Genomic DNA, 22,413 nt, shown 5'->3' with positions numbered 1-22,413 from the left:
GGGAGTGTGGACGCGATGGGTCAAATGGCCTGCTTCCACTCTGTAGGGATTCTGTGACTGAAAGGGGTACCAGCATTGTTTATGTAACCTCTCCTCTAAATCCCTGATAATGTTTTGGTACATCTGCGTTTTCCTCCTTCCAAAACCAATATTGCCTTTCTAAGGTGCGGTGCATCAAACGCATGCAGTACCTAAATTGTACTAGCCAATACTTGCAGATGTCACTAACCAGTCAGTTTGGATGTTACATCCCCATTTCAAAGTGCTGGTATCACCATCCCCCTGAAAAACCCACCTGTCACACAGCTCCTCTATAACCTCCCCTTTCTTTATAATGCTTTTACACACAACATTAGAGCTTAACTCTGTGCCCACCACTCCAACACCCATCTGTTTCAATCTTTTTAGTTTTGTTTCTGTCCTGCTCATAGTACGAACACCTTTGATGATTGTATTGGATTAATGACCACTGATGATGTCTTGACTAAATTTAATTTCCTTACTCAGGTATGTAACATAGTAAAACATACCTTGGGATATTTTGCTTTGTTGAGGGCACATGATGTCTCAATACAAGTTACAGATGTTCTTATTCAGTGATGGCTTTTATTCTTCATAAGGCAGGGGAAAGTACTTCTAGTTTTTTAAGCAGTTTTCTTTGTAGACACCGAGAGATGGTGATGACTTCTGGGTTGAAATTTTGTTTCGAAGTATGTGGGGAACAGGATGGGGTGCTGAATCTGCCAATGGGGAACAGTCACTGAGTTGGAATTTTGACCAGTGTGTCATGGTTCATGGAGACAGAATCCCCTGTCCATTTAACACGAAGCATGATTGCTTTCCAACCCAACAGGCCAATCAGAGGCCTTCCTGTTTGAGAGGAGCAGCAGCCTGTAATAAAGGTAAATAGCCTTGAGGGTGCTTGAACATAGATGTGCCTTCTTACTAACTATTTTCATAAATTTAAATGAAGGAAGCCAGACCAGCAGTGTGGCAGACTTGAGGGTCATGATGGAAGGCATGAGGTGGGGAAAATCTCTCAATAAGATGGCCTTGGCATTCGTTTCCATCAGGGAAGACAGGGAGGTGCTGCAGGTCTGTTTGAAGACAGCTTGCCAATGACTGCCCATCCCCAGGCGACGTAAGTGGGCCACCATCATTTTGTATTGATTGAAAACTACTGGAAAATTCCACCAAAGCCAAAATGGCCAGTGCAGGGCAGAGGACAAGTGCAGGTCTTTTCAGATCCTCTCTGCCTTGTTCTTGACATCACCAGAGCCTGAAAATGCAGCCCCCTTTGTCTACATTACCAAAACTTTACTAACAGATAAAAATCAATCACACATAACCGAAGTGGCAGTAAGGCTAAAATTTGAGTTGGAAGCTAATTATTAATTGCTCTTGCTTCGCTGTCCTGTTATGGTCTAATCTGGACTATTCGATTAGATCCTTAACATGTTTGGCAACCCTACTCTTTTTTTCATTAAACATCTGACATAACATTAATTACATCACAATGTGTGGTCACAATGACATGCTGCATGCTTAGTTTCTCTCAATTTAAAATACGTTTGTTGAGTACTTTCTAATGGAGACAATGCCTAATTGATTCTCTCTCTACCATTCACAATGACAAGAATAAGTCATGACTTTTGATTTCATCTTTGACCAGTGTATTTTTAGGATTGATTCCAGGCAGGATTTGTTCCCAAAATAGACATGAATAGGATACAGTGAACCTTTTCAAATGATGTTTATGTAGCTGCTGTAAATCAAACTTACAGCATTGTTTGCAGGTTTTATTCTGTTGACAGGAAATTTGACCCAAAGATGCAAATGTTCAAAGTATCAGCAACAGACATATCTGCAGTGTACTTTATCACAGTTTTCTGGTAGTATCCCTTTAAGGAAGGTCTTTATGACTATCTGTGGTTACCAAGAGCATCACAGTGGATCAGGAGGACTGGTTTCAAGATAATATGGCATCAGAGCAAGGTGTTTCCAACACAAGAGAATTTAACGATAACTTCCTCGTAAATCTGTCCACTCCACGCGACATAACTTCTAAGGAGCCTTGTGCTTCTCCAGGTTAGTGTTTAGCCTTAAAGATGAAAAAGATGGACATCATACAGTGTGAAGACAATGTAAATCTCAAAGCGTCATCTCTAACCCGAGCTAGATTGGGCTTACGTTTCAAAGTTACCAGGGATTCATTCACCCTTACAATGAGTGACTTTCAGACCTTTTATTCCAGGACATGCAACACTCAACCAAGATCCCATCTGTCTGCTCTGGAGGATGTAAAAGAGCACCAGACATTATTTCAAAGAAGAACAAGGGAATTATTCCTCATCTTGACCAATATTTATCCCTTATCAAATTCAGGTTACCTGGTTGTTATCACTTTTCCTGTTCATGCGAGTTTGCTGCGTGCAAGTTGGCTGACACATTTCCTACATTACAGCAGTGACTTTATTGGCGATAAAATGCTCGGAGATGTTTGTGGGTCCTGAGAAGTGCTTTATAAATTCAAATCTGTCTTTATTTCTAAATCTCTCTGAGATATATTGAAAATTCATGACTTTGTCAACAGGGTAAAACGTATCTCTTTTTTTCTGCTGACAGATTAGATCATTCACTGGACTGATCAATAAGATATTGGAGCAGAATTAGGCAATTCAGCCCATTGAGTCTGTTCCACCATTGGATCATGGCTGACGTAGTTCTCAACCCCATTCTCCTCATAACCCTTGAACCCCCTGCTAATCCCCTTCTGCCAGTCAGTTAATCCTCTATCTATGCCAGTACCTTGCCCCTAGCACCATACGCTCTTATCTTATTTAGCAGCCACCTGTGCGACACCTTGTCAAAAGTCTTCTAGAAATCACCTTTACTGGCTTTTCTTTATCTAATTTGCTCATGCTTTATGTGACTTGGTCTCAAAATTTGTTTAATAAGTCTCCTGTGAAGCACTTTGGATTTTTCACTCCACTAAAGATTTTATATCAATGTAAGTTGTCATTGCTGTGTCTGTGTACTTGTGTGTATGTATCTACTGGGGAGTGGATTAGATTCTGTGGATAACATTCATTATCAACACTCACTGTTGAAGCTCAGAGATGACCAGTTGGCTGACATGTGAGGGGGTGGTGACAAAGGTCCACTGAACTATACCCCAGTGCAGTCAGTCCCTACTGTTAAGCAGAGGGCAAAAAATTGGCAGAAAAACAAAAACAGCTGATGCTGATTCCACTGCAAACCTTTCTGAAATGTAAATTTTGCTGTTACATCACAAAAGTATTGAGGCATCTATTCACTGTAATTTGCAATTAATCACAGTGAGGCAAAGTCAATTGATTGACTTAAGTAAAGATCTTCAATTGTAGACTAACTTGTAAATCTGTACTACCTAGACTGGATATGCATTGTGAGGCTGGGTCTTATTTCTATAATCAGATATTTCTCATTTATGCTATCATTAGATGGCTTTCCAAAATTCATTTGGAGCTTGCTGTTATGTTATCAGAAGAATAGCAATAATTTCTGTTTAATTTGCATTACCTGTTCAATATCATTTTTGTTTGGAGGTGTATTCCGCAAATCTTCATAGCAGATGCACCTATGCAATATCTTGCACTTTCATATTGGCCTCATCAGAAAGTGTTCCATTTAAAAATAAAAACAGACTTGTGTTCTCCAATTCAACATTTTTATGTCCACTGTATTGTTACAACGATGGACTATTCCCAGAGATAGATCTGCCCAAAACAAATGTATAGCATCACTAACGAGTTAATTTTCCCAAGGTGCTTCACAGGATAGGAAGGAGACCTGAATTGCACAAAATATTCCAAAAGTGGCCTAACCAACGTCCTGCATAGCTGTAACGTGACCTCTCAACTCCTATACTCAATACTTCTTCCTGAAGAAGGGCTCATGCCCGAAACGTCGATTCTCCTGCTCCTTGGATGCTGCCTGTCCTGCTGCGCTTTTCCAGCAATACATTTTCAGCTCCTATACTCAATACTCTGACTAATAAAGGAAAGCATACCAAACGTCTTTTTCATTATACTATCTACCTGTGACTCCACTTTCAAGGAACTATGAACCTGGACTCCAAGGTCTCTTTGCTCAGCAACGTCCCCCAGGACCTTATCATTAAGTGTATAAGTCCTGCCTTGACTTGCCTTTCCAAAATACAGCGCCTCACATTTGGTTCTGTATTTATTTCTGGGCAGACTTGTCTGCAGGAGGTGTTTGTAGCCCTCTTGCTTTCTCTTCTTGTTAGGTTTCTCCTTGTCTGAAACTTACAGTTGCCACATTCTAGGGGCTTCACAGGCAATCACTGAATTTCTATCCACAATGTTTCTTTTCTGCAGCATTCCTCTTTTTAACAGAACACATTTTGGCATTAAAGGTATAGAATGTCTATAAATACTGAAGGAATCTTATCCGTCATCATAACAGCAGGCTTTGCTGACCATAATTATGTCCAAAAGATGGTAAAAGAGAACATCTCTGGAACCCTACACACAGATCCATGTGATCTGATGTTTTGAGATAACTCCTGTCACACTTGCTCAATAGTTCCTCTCAAAATGAAGGTATAGTTAACCCCCTTTCCTCCACAGTGCCATGTATGCTTCATCACCTCCTGGTTCCTCTGACTTCTGTATGCCTTCAGCTGACCAACCCATGCTCCCAAATTCCAATCCAGGCAGCAACCAATCCACAAGGTCTGCAGGTAAGTATACCGCTTCATCTGGGCAGGAGTCTGGGGAAGTATTAGTCGTTTTTACTGTGAGATAATACCCTATTGTTGACGTAACCATTTCACTGAGTTGATGATCCAGTGTTGAAGATGTTTGAATAAATTGGGAGTTGTGTCTCCCAGAGTGACGGAGCTACAGCTCCTAGGAGACGAATGCTGTAGGGAACAAATTATTCAAACCTTCCTGTCAGTGAGGAACAACCATAGGATACTTTGAAAATGACCTGTGAATGAAATACTTTAAAAGAGCTGATTGACATTTTCCTTGCTTTATATTTTCTTATGACCAGGCAAATTACTTAAGGGTTTGATTGTAGGAATACTGGACAGGAAATCAAGTGAGGAAAGTTAACATATCTGACACACTAAAATTAAAAGAACTATAGAACTATCATCAAACGTTGAATTGATGACTACAAAACTGGATTTATATTAAAGCTGAGCATAGAACAAGATGAATGCTGGTGATACTGGATAAAAATAATTGGATTGTCATGTGGCTACTTTTTATTTACCCTGTCCAGAGCTCTGTGTTTCTGCACCCAACTTCTGCTTTGACCATCACACAGAATATGGAACATGCCTGATGTGAAAGCCTTCCAGCGCAGCACAGAATCAGTGCTGGAGGCCAAACCCCACTACCGTTTAGACCATAAGTTCAAAAGATATAGGTGCAGAATTCAACAATTCGGTCCATTAAGTCTGCTCCACCAATCGATCATGGCTGATAATGTTTTTCAAACACCATCTCCTGTTTTCTCCCCGTAACCTTTGATCTCTTCACTAATCACAAATCAATGTGTCTCTGTTTTAAATACAATGAGTGCCACAGAGTCCTCACCCTCTGGCTGAAGAAATTCCTTCTCATCTCAGTTCTAAAGGGTGTGCCTTCACTCTGAGGCTGTGCTCTCGGGCCCTAGTCTCTCCTAAAAATGGAAACATCTTCTCCACATGCACTGTATCCAGGCCTTTTAGTATTCTATAAGTTTCAATGATAAGCATGCTCATCCTTCGAAACTCCATCGAGTACACACCCAGAGTCCTCTACAACTCCTCATATGACATGCCCTTCATTCCTGCGATCATGCTTGTAAACCTCCTCTGAATCCCCTTCAACGCCGGCATATCCTTCCTTAGATATAGAGCCATAGAGTCACACAGAACGGAATCAGACCCTATGGCTCAAATCGTGCATGCCGACCAGGTTCCCTAAACTGAACTAGCCCTACTTGCCACCATTTGATCCATATCTCTGTAAATCTTTCCTATTCATGTACCTGTCCAAATGTCTTTTCAATGTTGTAATTATATCCTTCTCCACCACTTCCAATGTATTGGGGCTCAACATTGTATACAATATTCCAAATGTAGTCTGACCAAAGTCTTATACAGCTTCAAACATACATCTCTATTCTTGTATTGTAACCCTCTTGAAATGAAGGCTAACGTTGCATTTACCTTCCCTACTGCCAACTGAACCTACATGTTTACCCAAAGAGAATCCTGAACTAGAACTCCTCAATCTCTGTGCTTCAGATTTCCAAAGTCTTTCCCCATGAGAAGATAATCCATGGCTCTATTCTTCCTACCAAAATGTATAGCCTTTACAACAGTAACTGCCAATTTCTGGAGTTTATAGTCCAAAACCTCTATGAGAAGCTGCAAAAGAAGGTAAATGTGTAAGAGTAGGTTGGCAAATAAATGGGTGAGGTGGGTGAGGTGGATAAAGTGAGAAGTAAGTGGGTGAGTGGGTAAAGTGACAGGTAAGTGGTGAGTGGGTAAGGTGATAGGTCAGAGGGTGTGAGTAAGGTGATAGGTCAGAGGGTGAGTGAGTAAGGTGATAGGTAAGTGGGTGAGTGAGTAAGGTGGCAAATAGCTTGTTTGATGTTCTGAACAATTGTTTCATGCTTATTGTGACATGAGACTTGACCACTGACAGAAAACTCAAAGATCATGAAGTATGGATTATTTATTTCATTGGCATCAGATCATTACAAACAGGAAGGGAAATTAAGGAATGACAAGGAACTAATTATAGCATGCACATGGAACAAAGTCAGTGGGTTATAATGGACTGTGGAATCCTTTGTTTATCTGCTCTCCTTCCCATCTTCCCTCCATCCATTAAAGACCATATTTTTTCCCAGTGAGAGTCCAATCAACTGTTCCAGCTGCCCTCCCTCACTGTCACCACCTGCTGGTGGAGGTCCTGGCAAACTGCTCAGCTCCCTTGATCAGTGCTCCCTGCCACCATCAATATCTGCTGTTGAAGATCCTGTTACATTCATGTAATGGGTTTGTTTAAATGGCGGAGCAGGTTTGAATGGCTGAACGGCCTATTCGTGCTCCTATTTTCTATCTTTCTATTCTTCTGTTATGTAGTGAATTGGAGCTTTGAGGGTATTTCACATATAATAGCTGCTATTAAAGTGCTTCTCATCATTAGAAATATTTAATGCTGTTAGCAATTAATGTGAATATACTTTTATTTTACTGCAGTCTTTAAAAAAACCTTAGTCACAATTAATTCAGAAATACCTTTGTATGGAGCAAGTATGGAGCTGCTCTGAAGTTTGAATCACTGCTACTCGAAATTAGGCTTTTTATATAAAGGTGGAGTCTTTGAAAATGTACCACAGAAGAAATCGTATATGCATCATTTGTGCAATTTTAAAGTATTTAATTTATCTTTCTTTGGCCATGTATTTTCATCATACATGTGAGAAAAGTCATATGGAAGTGTAATTGCGGGCAGTCACTCACTAATGAGTATATTTGAACATCTGAATTTTGTGTCACGTGGGAGTTTGGGCGGTATAACTCCTCTAGGTAGACACCATGTGCAAGACATCTTTTAATATGGGAATGCTTTTGCATACCATGTTGTAGACACGTGGTCCCAGTTCCAGTGGCAAGAAGACCTCAATGACTAGGGATCTCCCTTCTGCTAGGGAGATGCTGGAGATTGGAGTCGAGAGTGTGGTGCTGGAAAAGTACAGCAGGTCAAGCAGCAGCCAAGGAGCAGGAGAATTGACGTTTCGGGCAAAAGCCCTTCATTAGGAATTCCTGATGAAGGGCTGTTGCCCGAAATGTCTATTCTCCTGCTCCTCGGATGCCGCCTGACCTGTTGTGCTTTTCCAGCAATACACCTCCCTACTGCTGCAGTCTACATCCACCATCGCAGCTTTTGATATCACATAAATATCATCTGCCTGAATCATTGTTGAGTACTTCTTTTGGATTTTGGTTTTGAATGAGTAATGTACTATTGATGATGTAAACATATAAGTGAGTACACTTCAAAAGAGCTTCATTGGCCTTGTAATGCACTGAAGACATGAAAAGCACGAGATAAATAAAGCTTATATTTCTATGAACAGATAAACTAATTGAATGTTTAAGAATATTTCACATATTCAAACATATATCCTTTTGCTTTTCTTTACTTAATCTTCTTTATAGTAAGGAAGTGAATTTTGTTGTTTATGGGCATGTTTTGTGAATGGTCAGCAGACTCTAAAAGTGTGATCTGACTGCTAACAGAGTTTGTTCAAACTGTGTGAGCTTCATAGATTTTGGCAGCATTGGTTCAACGGAATAATATCTCTGAAGATGCCCATTACATGAAATAGTAAATGCCTGGAAAGGATTTTTAGGAATTCCATCTGGGGCTTCCAATAACTAAACTCTAAAACCTACACAGTCATGGCTTTTGACTTCAGTAGAGCCCCTTTGATTTTATTGTTATTTTATAGAAACAGCTCCTGTTACCTTTCAGCTAGGCTCATTGATTTTAATGTGTTGGTGCTTTTGTTTCTTTTATAAGACACAATGGCTCAGTGGTTAGCACTGCTGCCTCACAGTACCAGAGTCCCAGATTCGATTCCAGCCTCGGGTGACTGTCTGTGTGGAGTTTGCATGTTCTCCCCGTGTCTGTGTGGGTTTCCTCTGGGTGCTCCGGTTTCCTCCCACAGTCTAAAGATGTGCAGGTCAGGTGAATTGGCAATGCTAAATTGCCCTTAGTGTTAGGTACATTCGTCAGAGGGAAATGGGTCACTCTTTGGAGGGACGGAGTGAACTGGTGGGCCAAAGGGCCTGTTTCCACACTGTAGGGAATCTAATTTAATCAAGACCCCAAAATTCAGGCTGGTGTCCATTTTTGACATGTTGCACATTCTTGAGTTTGCTTTATTGTGGCTCTATCTATTTTGCTTTTCTGGCAATGCTTGGAAACAAGCTTGTTTGTTTGAGTAACTTCTATCATTTAAGGAAACAATTCTCATGATTTGGTGTAGAGTTGGAGGCAGTGTGATGACTGGTGGTTAGTTGGTAAATTCTGGCAGTAGGAAAGATGTTATTTGGAGCTGTAGCTTCTTAGTGGAGTTCTTTTAAAGTATTTGTAAGAACACACCACACTTTTCCAAGGATTACAATTTCCATGGTTTGTGGGAAATGGATTGTGTGTGATCCCTGAGCTAAGGCAGAGGTAAGTTATTTCTTGATAAGCAAGATCTCAAAGTTGTCATGAGTAGGTAGGAATGTGGTGCAATTGGATCAACCATGATCTTATTAAATGACAGAGCATGCTGTAGGGATGGAGAGTTTAGATCAGAGTGGTGCTGGAAAAACCTTGGAGAGGCCTATTCCTGCTCCTAATTTGAATGCTTATATCAAATCAGGTTAGAACCAGCCAATTAGAAGCTGCAAGTTGAGTAAGCCAGATGTTCGTTATTATCGGGGTGTCTGTAGAAGATAGGAACAGGAATAGATTATTTATTCCTTTGAACCTACTCTACCATTCAAAAATATCAACCAAATCAATACCCTCTGCCTACTTTCCTAAGGTCTATCTCTAACTCCTTCTTGAAAACATTCAATATTTTGACCTCATCTGCTTTCTGTGACAGAGAATTTCACTGGATCACCACTTGTAGGTGAAGAAATTTCTCTTCATCTCAGTCCTAAATGGCCTACCTTGTATCCTTACACTGTGAGCTCTGCTTCTGGATTTCCCAATCATTCTGTGTTTACACTGTTTATCCTGTTAGAATTTTATGACTTTCTATGAGATCATCCTCATTCTTCTGAACTCCAGTGAATACAATCCTAACTAATTCAGTCTCTCTTCATGTATCAGTACTGTCATCTCAGGAATTAGTCTGCTAAAGCTTCATTGCACTGCCTTCATAGCCAGAACATCCTTCCTGAATTAAGGAGACAAAAAAATGCACGCAATATTCTAGGTATGATCTCACCAAGGAAGGCCTTTTCAATTGCAGCAACTCATCCCTGCTCCTGTACTCAGATTCTCTCGTGCTGAAGGCCAACACACCATTTGCCATCTTCACCACCTGTTTACTTTCAGCAACTGTTGCATCTCTCCCTTCCCAACCTACCACCATTCAGATAATAATGTGCCATCTAACGTCACCTTTATCCGCATTGTATTTCATCTACCATGTATTTAATTGCTGATTCAACTTGTTCAAATCACACTGAAGCATCTCTGCATCATCCTCACAGTTTACCTTCACATCCAGCTCTGTCATCTGCAAACATGTAGATATTACACTTAGTTCCTTCAATCTAGACCATTAAATAACAATGTGATAATTTTTTAGACCAGTACAATAGACAAAAATAAAGCCCACAAAGGGGTTTTAATTAAGGAGGTAAAGTGCAGGTCAGTTGTAACCTAATTAAATGACTGAACAGGTTTGAGGGACTGAATGGCTTGTTCCTGCTCATATTTTCCTATGATTGACAGAATTGGACAGTAACCAAGAAAAGTAGTTACTTCAGATTGTAAAAACAGTTATCTGCACCAAGATTAATCATACAAGAATTGGGTGGAGAGTTCCTTTCAGAATAAAGCTTCTGGTATTAAGGTTTTTTAAGAACTCATTTCTGTCCTGTACTGAAAATACCCCTGACACAGATTCCCTAAGAAATCTGCAGTTGCCCAGTTTGTCAGGAATGCCCAATCCCTGATCTGCTGCAGAGCTCTCTTTCCACTGAGTGCAGGGGATTACTTCCAGAGGTGCCAGTGTGTCATGGGAATGGTTTATTATGTTAAAGATACTACATAAACATAAGTTGTTGTTGTGGTGTCCTTTTACACCTGCACCACAGACAGCCACTCTGGTTGAATGTCAGACAAGAGCCAGTGAAGGTTATTTAAATGGGGCCCTGTCATTTGTACAACAGAGGGTTAATTATATCATCAGTCCAAGAATGCCTACTGACCACGTGAAAAGCACGAGATAGTAGTGACAGCAGATAAAATGGAACTGAAGTCCAAGTCTGTGACAGTCACCTTAATCTTACAGGAAAGTAGGGCTCGTCTTAGATTAGAGAGAGGTGACCGATGGTACTGTAACTTGAGGGTCATCATGTCTTGGATAAGGGATGAGTGAGGTTGAGAATCTAAAGTCTGAAAGAACATAAAGTTATGTCCTCTCTTACCATGTCTTGTGAATAGTTATGTTTAATAAAGCTAATTAACATTCACTTCTAAGACTATAGACTTCACATTACTGCATTGTTGAAATCGACAAAGCTTCATGTCCCTGCCTGTAGGGCTGCCTCATACACTCCCTGCCCTTTTTGTTATTATCATGTGGTTCATTGCTTAAGGATGAGTTGGGCCAATAATTGCAAGGGGCACGAATGAGCAAAAAATTGGAGAAATGCATTATTAAAAGTGGTCCCACTAACTTTCTAACTTACCTTTTACTCTTTATCCCACTGAATCACCCCTTGGTAAACATTAGGGCCTTCCAATACACAGTCCGAGGCATCAGAAATTGGAAAGCGAACTGGCAGTGCTAATCAGAAACTAGGAGACAAGTCCATTAATGGCAAGCAACAGGAAGAAAATAAAGAGCAAGGCCCTTTCTACTACATTGGAGGCACGAATGGAGTTTCACTGTATGTACCAAAGTAGAGTTTTATTATAAGTTGAAACACTGATTGACAAATCCTGGGTTGATGAGTGAACTGACTACAGTATGTTGTTCAATAGATATCAGTTCATATGATTTCAATTTTTTAACTTTCTTTAACAAACCAATCTCTATAGTATATTTTATTTTGTAATAGCTGGTTTGTATGTCTGTAACTTGAGTAGAATCCAGTTTTGTCCTCATATGCCAATGCAGATTAAGTGGGCTCAGAGCAGGAACCAGAATTTCTCATTAATATTAGAACAGGGTCAGGGTCCACATCTCTAGCAGTTTATCTCTCACTCTGAAGCACACTTCTCCCAAGTTAGGCCGGACATTCCCCAAGTTACAGATGGCATACTTGAGTAAATGTTCTTATATTACAACAAATCTAATTATCAAAAAAAAGAATAAATTTATGAACATATTTAAGAATTTTTCTCCATGCCTCAGATATAAAGAATTGAGGCATTTGCCAGTTCCATGAACTTAACCCTGGAACAAGTGGCTCAAAAATTGGGATTTTTGTTCTACAGTACTGGGTTCCCTCAGAGTTCAGACCAGAAGAGATCAGAATGAATATGGAGGCTGCTGAGTGAAAAGACAGGCAGTGCAGATAGTACAGTTTTCAAATTTTTTTAAGAGATGCAATAAAATAATTAACAATCTCTCCACCTTTCAAATCCCACAACCTCACACATACTCCCAAGCCCCATCAATGCTTTCCCATCCTACCTAATACCCAGTATCAACTGCTCACAACTGTTGTCAACTCTCTGTGGTCCCTTTTTGACTCTATGATACCTTGGTGCCAACTCTTGTCAGTCAATGTCTGCTGTCCCCATCCTTGACCCTGACACCTACCATGGCAATAGTGAGAACTGCATTTTCTGGCGATTAGAGTCAAGGTTAGAGTGGTGCTAGAAAAGCACAGCAGGTCAGGCAGCATCCGAGGAGCGGGAAAATCGACATTTCGGACAGGAGCCCTTCATCAGGAATGAGGTTTGGTGGGCGGCACGGTGGCACAGTGGTTAGCACTGCTGCCTCACGGCCGAAGGGCCTGTTTCCACACTGTAATGTAATCTAATCTAATCTTTCCTGCTCCTTGGGTGCTGCCTGACCTGCTGTGCTTTTTCAGCACCACTCTAATCCTGACACCTACCATGTCAACTCGCACAGTATTCAACATGGCGAGACCTCATGACTCATGCAGAGATGAAATTAAAGTTATCAGTGTTTATTACAGACTTCACAATATTGAGAAGAAAAAAAACCCATAAAAATTGCCATTTACATTCCTCCAACTAGATAAAGTCTGACAGCAACAATCATCTTTTGTAACAAGCTTTGGAATGCATTGTCCTACTTCCCATGGTGGTACTACTGTAGAATGCCAATACAAGTGTATGGAGGGAATGATGCACTGTAGAGGGAGCCATTTTAGATGAGATCTTAAACCAAGGCCCCATCAGCCTTCTCAGGTGAATGTACAAAATACTGCTATTTTGAAGAAAAACAAAGGTGTTGCCTTGACAATCCTGGCCAAAATCTACCTTTTAACCAGCACGACTGAAACTGATTTTCTGATTATTGTTACATTGCTGTTTGTAGGAACTCATTGTGCAAGTTAACTGCCACATTTCTGACATTACACTTCAAAAAAATAGTTCAGTGGGTGGAGAAAACCTTGGAATGTCCTGATGTTGTGAAAAGTGGGATATAAATTCAAATCATTCTTTTATTCAGCAGCAGCAATGTCTTCATGAATGCCGAGTATTTTAGGAAAAAGTTCAAACAAATACAACGAGTGTACTAACTTGTGTCATGTGAAGAAGGTACAACTGGCTGGTCAACCTGAAATTGTTGGTTCCTGTCAATTGTTATGAATAGGATAAGTTTCTCATTCCCTGTTTGCTTTTTCCTGTTGCTCAAATTATCATACCATTTTCATCTTAGACATTACAGTTGCTCGGTAACATGGAGAGGTAAGTGCAGAAAAACAGTATGTAAAGTCATTCATTTGAAACATATATAAAACATACAATAATATTTAACATAGAGAGTTATTGATTGACTTAGTTTAATAGACCCATACTTCCCTAGGCTATTAATGGCATGTTAAAGATAAACATTAGGAACCGAAGTAGACCATTTGACCCCTTGAGACTACACTTCCACTCAATAAGATTAAGGATGAACTATCTGTTTGTTTAATTCCATATTTGTACCTACTCTCCAATAACCTTTGATTCCCTTGCTTAGCATGATATGAACATAATGAAACTAACTTACTGGACTCTCTGTGTGGGTTTCTCAGGTGAGGACAGGGGATTATGATCCACAGTCTTTACAATGTGTGGGTTCATTTCCAGACAAATATATGAGAAACACAGAGACATAGAAAATAGAGGCAGGAGTAGACCAGTCAGCCAATTGAGCCTACGCTGCCAATCAACATGGCCATGACCAATCCTCTATCTCAATGCCATGTTCCAGCTCTCACCCCATACCCTTGATCTTCTCAAAATCTATTTCTTTCTTAAGTATATTCAGCAAATCGCCTCCACAGCCATTTGTGTCAAATAACTCCACACATTCAGCACCATTAGACTGAACAAATTTCTCATCATCTCAGTTCAAAATTGCCTGCTGTGTATCTTGAGATGCCACCCCACCCTCCCAGTCAGAAGAATCGTCATCCTCGAACCTACTCTGTCCTGCCCTGTCAGAATTTTATTCTTTTCAATGAGATCCCTTTCATTCCTCAAAACCCCAATGAATAACATGCCTCTTTCTTTCTCACTTTAAGTATTTAAAGGGCCCAGCCATTTGGATAATCAGAAAGGTTCTGATTTGGCATAGGAACCAGCTATCATGGGGCCCAGTTTCAATCCTATAAAGAAGGGAACCAGAGACGAAGTAATGAGCTAGTATCCAGGATTGAGAGTGTGTTGCTGGAAAAGCACAGCAGGTCAGGCAGCATCTGAGGAGCAGCAAAATCAACATTTTGGGCCAGTGCCCTTCATCAGGAGTGAGGCTGGGAGTCTCATCTCTCCACCCCCGAGGATCCAGCTTGAAACGTTGATTTCCCTGCTCCTCGGATGCTGCCTGACCTGCTGTGCTTTTCCAGTAACACACTCTGAACTTTTATCTCCCACATCTACAGACCTCTCTGTCTCCTACTATCCAGAATTCCTGAGAGAGAACGATAACCCAGTATCCAGAAGAAGAGATGGTGATATAGAGGAGCAGAGATCACTGGGAGGAAATCTCTGGCAGAGGTGGCAGGAAGACGTTCCAGGCAGCTGGGTGATCTATGTGCTTGCTGTGTGTAAATGGAGCTGAGGAGCTCAGGGGGTACTGGAGGTTCACCAGTGAGTCAGTGTTAGAACAAAGTCTTCAAAGACAGGATGAAACCAGCAAGAGGTGAACAGGTGTTCAGACACTCCATTTTGGAGCAGCATTAGAGGGAGTTCAGAAGCAGAATCTTTGAGATTGAAGAATAGAAACTCCTCTGGAGGAAAACTGAGTGTTAACAAGATTGCTGTACTCACAGTGATTCCTATATGGGTTGCTAACAAATGCATGATTCTGGCCTGGGTCATATCTGGCATTTAATCTGGAGGGTACTGTGTTTGATCACTGTTTATTTATTAAATCATATTTACCTCATACTAATATTGGATTTTAGAGTGTAAGATGGACATTGTAAGCTATTTGACTTTTTAAAAAACTTGATATAATGAAGTTTATGGTTGGTTATTCAAACCTGTAGAATCCCCTGGCTTTATTCTATTAGTAAGGAATTTGGATCAGTCCAGTTCATCCACTTAAAACAAAAAGTTACTAATCCATAACTGCATCATAACCAAACTTCGGGTTCTTGTCTGGAATTGTAACAGACATACTAGTGGAAATTGCAGGGTTTCTGTGTCCAACCTTACAATCTTCCTTAGACACAGAGATGGTGCCAGAGGATTGTTGTATTACAAATGTCACACACCTTTTTGAAAAAGGGGAGAGGGATAAGCCTGGCAACAACAATACTGAAAGCTGAACATCAGTGGTGGGTGTAGTGATTGTGGAGCAGGAGTGTGAGACATCCTGTCACTATAAGAGCTGACTTTGATGGAGCTGCATCAATATCAAGGACTATTCGTCTCAGAACATAGGGTGACTTGGTGATAGAATACTAGCCTCTTTGGAGTTAATATTGTGGATAAACTTTTGGACAGCATATTCCAGGTCAAAATTGAAAGGATGGAAGGACATTCAGTGGTAACTATGAAAAGGGAAACATTAGAAAGGAAAGTCTTTACAAGGTTGTGTGGAAAGAGCAGAGGTAAGAAACTAACTGGATAGCTGTTTCAGAGGCAGAAGCAATGTTGACAGATTGGTCTCCCAGCGTACTGTATTCTGTGATCATTGTGGATGATAAGTAGACAAGTTAATTTGAGCTTAAGAATGATTTTAACAAAAACAATTGCTCACAAATTAAGCCAGATAATTAGACAAATGAGTTCTTGACTTGCCAGGCCGACTTCCTACATATCAGGAAGATGTCATTATATAAGTTTCAATTATCTTTTTACCTGACTTGTTTGCCTACCCAGTAGAAAAGACAATCGCAATGATTATATTTAAATTAAAAATGGAAAACGTAACCATGATGAAAACTTTGCAAAACCACATGTATATGCATCAAATATCACAAAGCTTTTGATTAACTTTAATCTTCAGTCTTATGTAGGAGATGAACCAAGTAGAGGAACAAATGTGACCAACAGTGTAACTCTAAACTGAATAGCTATCATCAATTGAATTGATGTAGTATAAAAAAGAGCTTAGGGTTCAGAGAATGGTCTGAATTGGTATAAGGAGAATGGGATTCCATTTTTTTTTTAGTTAATCTCTCATCTAGGTAAAAGGGTATCTATATAAACACAACATTTTGTCATTTTAACACAGTATTGTCAGCTTCTGTGAGAGCAAGGGATGGAATCGAATATTGGACAACACCCGACAAGACTACTTATTGAAATGGACTGAAGTTTACATACCATCCAACCATCAATACTTTCACGAAGGTAGAAAGGGCTTTTAGAGTAGCCCAGATCCATAATTGTCCTAATTATTCTGTAACTAAGTCATCCCATATAAAACTGAAAATGTGTTGCTGGAAGAGCGCAGCAGGTCAGGCAGCATCCAAACAGGAGAATCGACGTTTCGGGCATAAGCCCTTCTTCAGGAATATTTAGTATTTTGGAATACTATTAATGTCCTCTACCCATGAAGACTGATACAAGGATTTATTCAACTCCTCTGCCAATATCTAATTCCCCATTAGTATTTCCACAGTCTCATTCACTAAGGGCTACCAACCGTATTCCCAGTTCAGGTAGATAAAAACAATGACTGCAGATGCTGGAAACCAGATTCTGGATCAGTGGTGCTGGAAGAGCACAGCAATTCAGGCATCCCATATAAAGGCCCTAGGACTTCAGTAATATAATAGAATGTATTTCATTTGGCTAGATTGAACTGGGAATACTAAATTAAATATAGAAAACATAACCATGATGAAAACTTTGCAAAACCACATGTATATGCATCAAATGTCAGAAAGCTTTTGATTAACTTTAATCTTCAGTCTTATGTAGGAGATGAACCAAGTAGAGGAATAAATGTGACCAACAGTGTAACTCTAAACTGAATAGCTATCATCAATTGAATTGATGTAATATAAAAAAGCCCTTCATCAGGAATATTTTATTCCTGATGAAGGGCTTTTGCCCGAAACATCAATTTTGCTGCTCGTCGGATGCTGCCTGAATTGCTGTGCTCTTCCAGCACCACTGATCCAGAATCTGGTTTCCAGCATCTGCAGTCATTGTTTTTACCTACCTGAACTGGGAATACGGTTGGTAGCCCTTAGTGAATGAGACTGTGGAAATACTAATGGGGAATTAGATATTGGCAGAGGAGTTGAATAAATCCTTGTATCAGTCTTCATGGTAGAGGACATTAATAGTATTCCAAAATACTAAATATTCAAGGGGCTAAAGGTGGGGTGGAAAATGACAATGACTATCAATAGACAAAAAAGTACTAGGGAAACTAGGCTAATAAATTCCTTGAATCTGATGGGTTGTACCTAGGATTTTAAAGCAAGTAACTATGGAGATAGTTGTTGCAGTGTCATAGAGTCATAGAACTGTACAACATGGAAACAGATCCTTCGGTCCAACTCATTCATGCCGACTAAATATCCTAAATTAATCTAGTCCCATTTGCCAGCATTTGACCCATATCCCTATAAATCCTTCCTATTCAAATACCCATCCAGATGCCTTTTAAGGGGGGCACAGTGACTCAGTGGTTAGCACTGCTGCCTCACAGCACCAGGGACCTGGGTTCAATTCCCATCTTGGACACCTGCTCCGGTTTCCTCCCACAATCCAAAGATGTGCAGTTCAGTTGAATTGGCCATGCTAACTTGCCCGTAGTGTTTGTTGCATTAGTCAGGGGTAAATATAGCGTCAGGGGTGGGTTACTCTTCAGGGGGTTGGTGTGGACTTGTTGTGCCAAAGGGCCTGTTTCCCTACTGTAGGGAATCTAATCTAATCTAAAAAATGTTGAAGCCTCTACCACTTAATCTGACAGCTCATTCTATACACACACCATCCTTTGCTTGAAAAAGTGGTCCCTTTATATCTTTCACCTCTCACCTTAAACCTATGCCCTCTAATTTTGGACTCCCCTACCCATGGTTATAATCATCTAAGAATCTTCAGGTTCTGGAAAATTCCAGAGAATTGAAAAATTGCTAATGCTACCCCATCATTCAAAAAGGGAGGGAAACAAAATCAGGTAACTGTTGGCCAGTTAATTTAATGTCTTAATTGGGAAAATGTTAAACAGGTTAAGCAAAGTATTTAGAAACAGATAATACAATCTAGAGAGTCAACATGACTTCATGAAGTGGAGATCTTGCCCGCCAAATTTCTTTTAGAGTTCTTTGAGAATGTAACAAGCAGAATAGGTAAAGGGCTTTCCAAATGACATTCAGTAAGGAACTGGACATAAAGCTACTGAATATAGTAAGATTCCATGGTGTTTGGGATAATATATGAGCATGGATTGATGATTGACTAACTAATAGAAGACAGAGGCCATACGTTTCGGGTGAGGAACGTGTCATTTAGAGAAGATGTGACAAATATAAACCACCAGAGGATGGTAGAAGTATGGAATATGTTGTCTGAGAGAGTGATGGAGTCACGTACTCTTGCAATTTTTAAGAAGCATTTAGATGAGCACTTAAATACCTTGGCATAGTATGCTATAGAAAGGGCAGGTAAATGGGATTAGTGTAGTTTGGTGTTTGTTGGTTGGCACAGATATGATGGATTGAAGGGCCAATTTTATGCTGTATGACTCTATGAGATTTGGAACAAAGCTGGTATTTTCAGAATGGCAGCCTGTTAATAATGAAGTACCACATGATCCATTGTTATGGCCACAATTATTTACAACATATTAATGACTTGGATGATGAATGTAATGTCATCAAATTTAGGGATAACACAAAATTAGTTAGGAAGGCAAGTTATAAGGATGACACAAGAGTCTACTGAAAGACAGACAGATTGAGTGAGTGAGTCAAGATTTGAAAGATGGTATATAATAAGGAAAAATGTGAGATTATGCATTTTGGCAGGAGGAATAGAAGAGCTGAACATTATTAAAATGGTGAAAGACTGCAAACATCTACAGATTCAGTCGTCTTTGTCCCTGAAACACAAAAGGCTTGTATCCAAGTTCAGCAGATCATAGGAAAGGAAAGTGAACTGTTGACCCTTATTTCAAGAGAATAAAATGTAAAATAGGAGCATCTTTTAAAAAACTCTACCAATGAGGCATTACCTGGAATATTGTGAACAGTTTTGGTCCTCTTACCTAAGGAAAGATATACAAGTATTGGAGCCAATCCAGAGAAAATTTAAGTAGATTGATTCTAAGTATGGAGGTATTTTCTGATCAGGAGAGGTTGAGTCCATTGTGCCTGTACTCATTGGAATTTAGAAGAATGAGAGGAGACCTTATTGAAACATATAAGAGTCTTTGGGGCTTGACAGGGTAGATGGGATCAGGTTGTTTTGGAAGTCCCTTCTGGGAGTGTCTAGGACCAGAGGGCATAGGCTCTGAGTAAGGAGTCGGCCATTTAAGCCAGAGGTGAGGAGGATTTTATTCTATCGGAAGGTTGTGAATCTGTGGAATTGTTTACCACAGAGGATTGCAGAACATTGGATCTTTATATATTCAAGGATGAGATAGACAGTTTTATTCAGTCAGGTGATCAATGCTTACAGGGATAAGACAGGAAAATGGTAGGCTTATCAGGTTGGCTATTGAATAGCGTGTGACTCAATGAACCAAATGACCTACTTGTACTCCTATGTCTTACAGTCTTATTTATTTGGAGGGAACTGGAGAGTGTTTGTTCTTCATTTTGTCGTGGTCTAGGGAATTGCATCTAATAGCTTTTGTTGTAAGATAGTGAAGCCTTTATCTGTTAGGGTGTGTTAACTTTTATTGGAAGGAGTGGAAAATAAGATGAAGGATCTTGCTGTAATTATATATCGGACTTTTGATTGAAGTCATATCTGAAATATTATGGACAGCTTTGGTTGCCTTATCTAAGGAAGGATATATTTGACTGTGGGTGTATACAACAAAGGTTCACTAGACTAATGGTTGTGAAAAGGAGTTGCATTATGAGGAGAGATTAGATAGAAAATGCCTATGGAGTTCAGAAGAATGAGAGATAACATAATTGACACGTATAAAAATTATAGAGGTTTGACAGAGTGGAGATTGGTTCCCACTGGTGAGAGAAATTATATCCAGGGATCATTCATTGAGGACTGAGATCAGTACAATTTTTTATACTCAGAAGGTTGTAAATCTTTGGAATTCTTTATCCCAAAGAGCTCTGAATGTCATTTTTAAAGTATATTCAAAACTGCAATTAATAGAATGATGGATGCTAATTTGATGTTAAAGGTGGTGAAGTAAAAAATTGGCCATGGTATTATTGACAGGTGGAACAGTGTCCAAGGAGCCAAGTGGCCTCCTCCAGTTGTTTTCTTATGCCCTTAATAATGTTTCTGAATGACAAGTATCTGCATATAGTTAAGTAGTTGATAATTCTTTTGTTGAATTTCTGCGCTTGTCAAGGGGCATATATTTAATGTCAGCATCAAACATTTCTAAGTAACATGTAGCATATTTAGATGCAGAGCAAAGCTCTATTTATCACCTTTTTGATAAAGTCAGACAATATTTTGACAGGCTACAATAACATTTGCATTTATATGGCATCTTTAGCATAGAGATAATTCCAAAATGATTCACAGAGTCAAAATGGATGCCTGACTGAAGAAGGATGTTAGAGATGGGGTCAAAGATTTGGATCTAAGGAGCATCAGAGAAAAAAAAGGTAGAGAGTATATGGAAAGAATTCTAGATTGGAGCCTAGAGGTTGAAGAGATTAAAACACAAAATGAACATATAATTTAGAGTCTTTGGAGTGTAACACTGAGAATTGGAGTGATGGACAGATACGACATGGTTCAGATAGGTTATAGACAGCAAATATTTTAGCCATATTAAGTCTATGATTACCCGATCTGTTAGTTATCAGTTAAAATTAAAACTGGGGTGACAGAAGGCTAACGGTATATTAAGTTGCTACTATGTAGAATTTCTGTAATACTACAGAAAGTAGATGTGGATACAAAAACCAAATACATTAATTACTTTAAAGGATTAGTGTGTGTCATTGATGAGCTTTGAAAATATTTAGGTTTTTGATTTATGTTATTTTAAAAGGTAAACAGATGTTAAACCAGATCCCAAACAACAAGGTTCTAACCACCAAGTTTGGCCTCTGCTCTTCCCTCAAGGACAATGAGCGTATAATGAATAAATATGGCAGGATCATGTTTTCAAAGTAAGTGTACTTGTTGCTTGCATTTTCTTACAAGTCTTTGTTTTTGGGAGTTTTTCTTGACTTATATTATAATTTTTAGGTAATTGATTCTTGTCCACTATATTTTAATTGGCCATACTGTTTTGATAAATCACAATATGTTTAGACTACAAATTAACTTGAGCTGTTTATGTTCCTTGACCTCAACATTTTCTTGAATAAGTTGAAATGAAATACAACCATACCAGTCTTAATATTAAAATGAAGTTCCTGCCCAGTTTTGCTGTGAGCTCACAAAATTTCAATTCTACTCAAGTGGAAGCTTGTGCATGGAGCATAATGAACAGAGATAATGACTAGAGGTTGCCTCTTGGCTTCCTGTCTCCAGTGCCTGTGAAACACCTTCAGTGATGGTGACTCAAAACTGTCCCGTGAGTTTCAGTTTCTTTTAGTGAGTTGCAAAATAAGTCCCTATTGTACAACTAATTATCATAAACATTGCAGCTTTATACACCTTCTTATACACCTGCGTATACAGAAAACTGACAAACACTGACCAAATACTTAACTACACCAGCAACCATCCCAACACACACAAACGAAGCTGTATCAGAACACTATTCCAACGAGCCACCTCACACTGCAGCACAGACGAACTTCAGAAAACAGAGGAGAACCACCTATACAACGTATTCAAGAAGAAC

At 39.5% G+C, this 22,413-nt stretch overlaps 1 protein-coding gene across 17 annotated transcripts in view; it reads left to right on the top strand.

Annotated features, from left to right (window-relative positions):
• The window catches only part of LOC122540403 (protein polyglycylase TTLL10-like), a 330,185-nt gene that overhangs the window by 240,315 nt on the left and 67,457 nt on the right, over positions 1–22,413 (top strand). For 15 of the 17 annotated variants that reach the window (XR_006309280.1, XM_043676098.1, XM_043676103.1 and 12 more), the window contains 3 exons: positions 11,545–11,701; positions 16,684–16,802; positions 21,610–21,730. Coding sequence is in view for 16 of the 17 variants with exons in the window: in XM_043676098.1 (XP_043532033.1) it covers positions 11,545–11,701; positions 16,684–16,802; positions 21,610–21,730 (397 nt within the window). In the remaining variant the exon portion in view is untranslated. The remainder of the gene's footprint in view (positions 1–11,544; positions 11,702–16,683; positions 16,803–21,609; positions 21,731–22,413) is intronic. The other 2 variants (XM_043676108.1, XM_043676106.1) reach the window with 2 other exon arrangements.

Source organism: Chiloscyllium plagiosum, chromosome 34 (assembly GCF_004010195.1).
Source record: "Chiloscyllium plagiosum isolate BGI_BamShark_2017 chromosome 34, ASM401019v2, whole genome shotgun sequence".
NCBI lineage: Eukaryota > Metazoa > Chordata > Chondrichthyes > Orectolobiformes > Hemiscylliidae > Chiloscyllium > Chiloscyllium plagiosum.
Note: the sequence above shows the minus strand (reverse complement) of the source record. Positions and strands in the feature narration are given on the sequence as shown.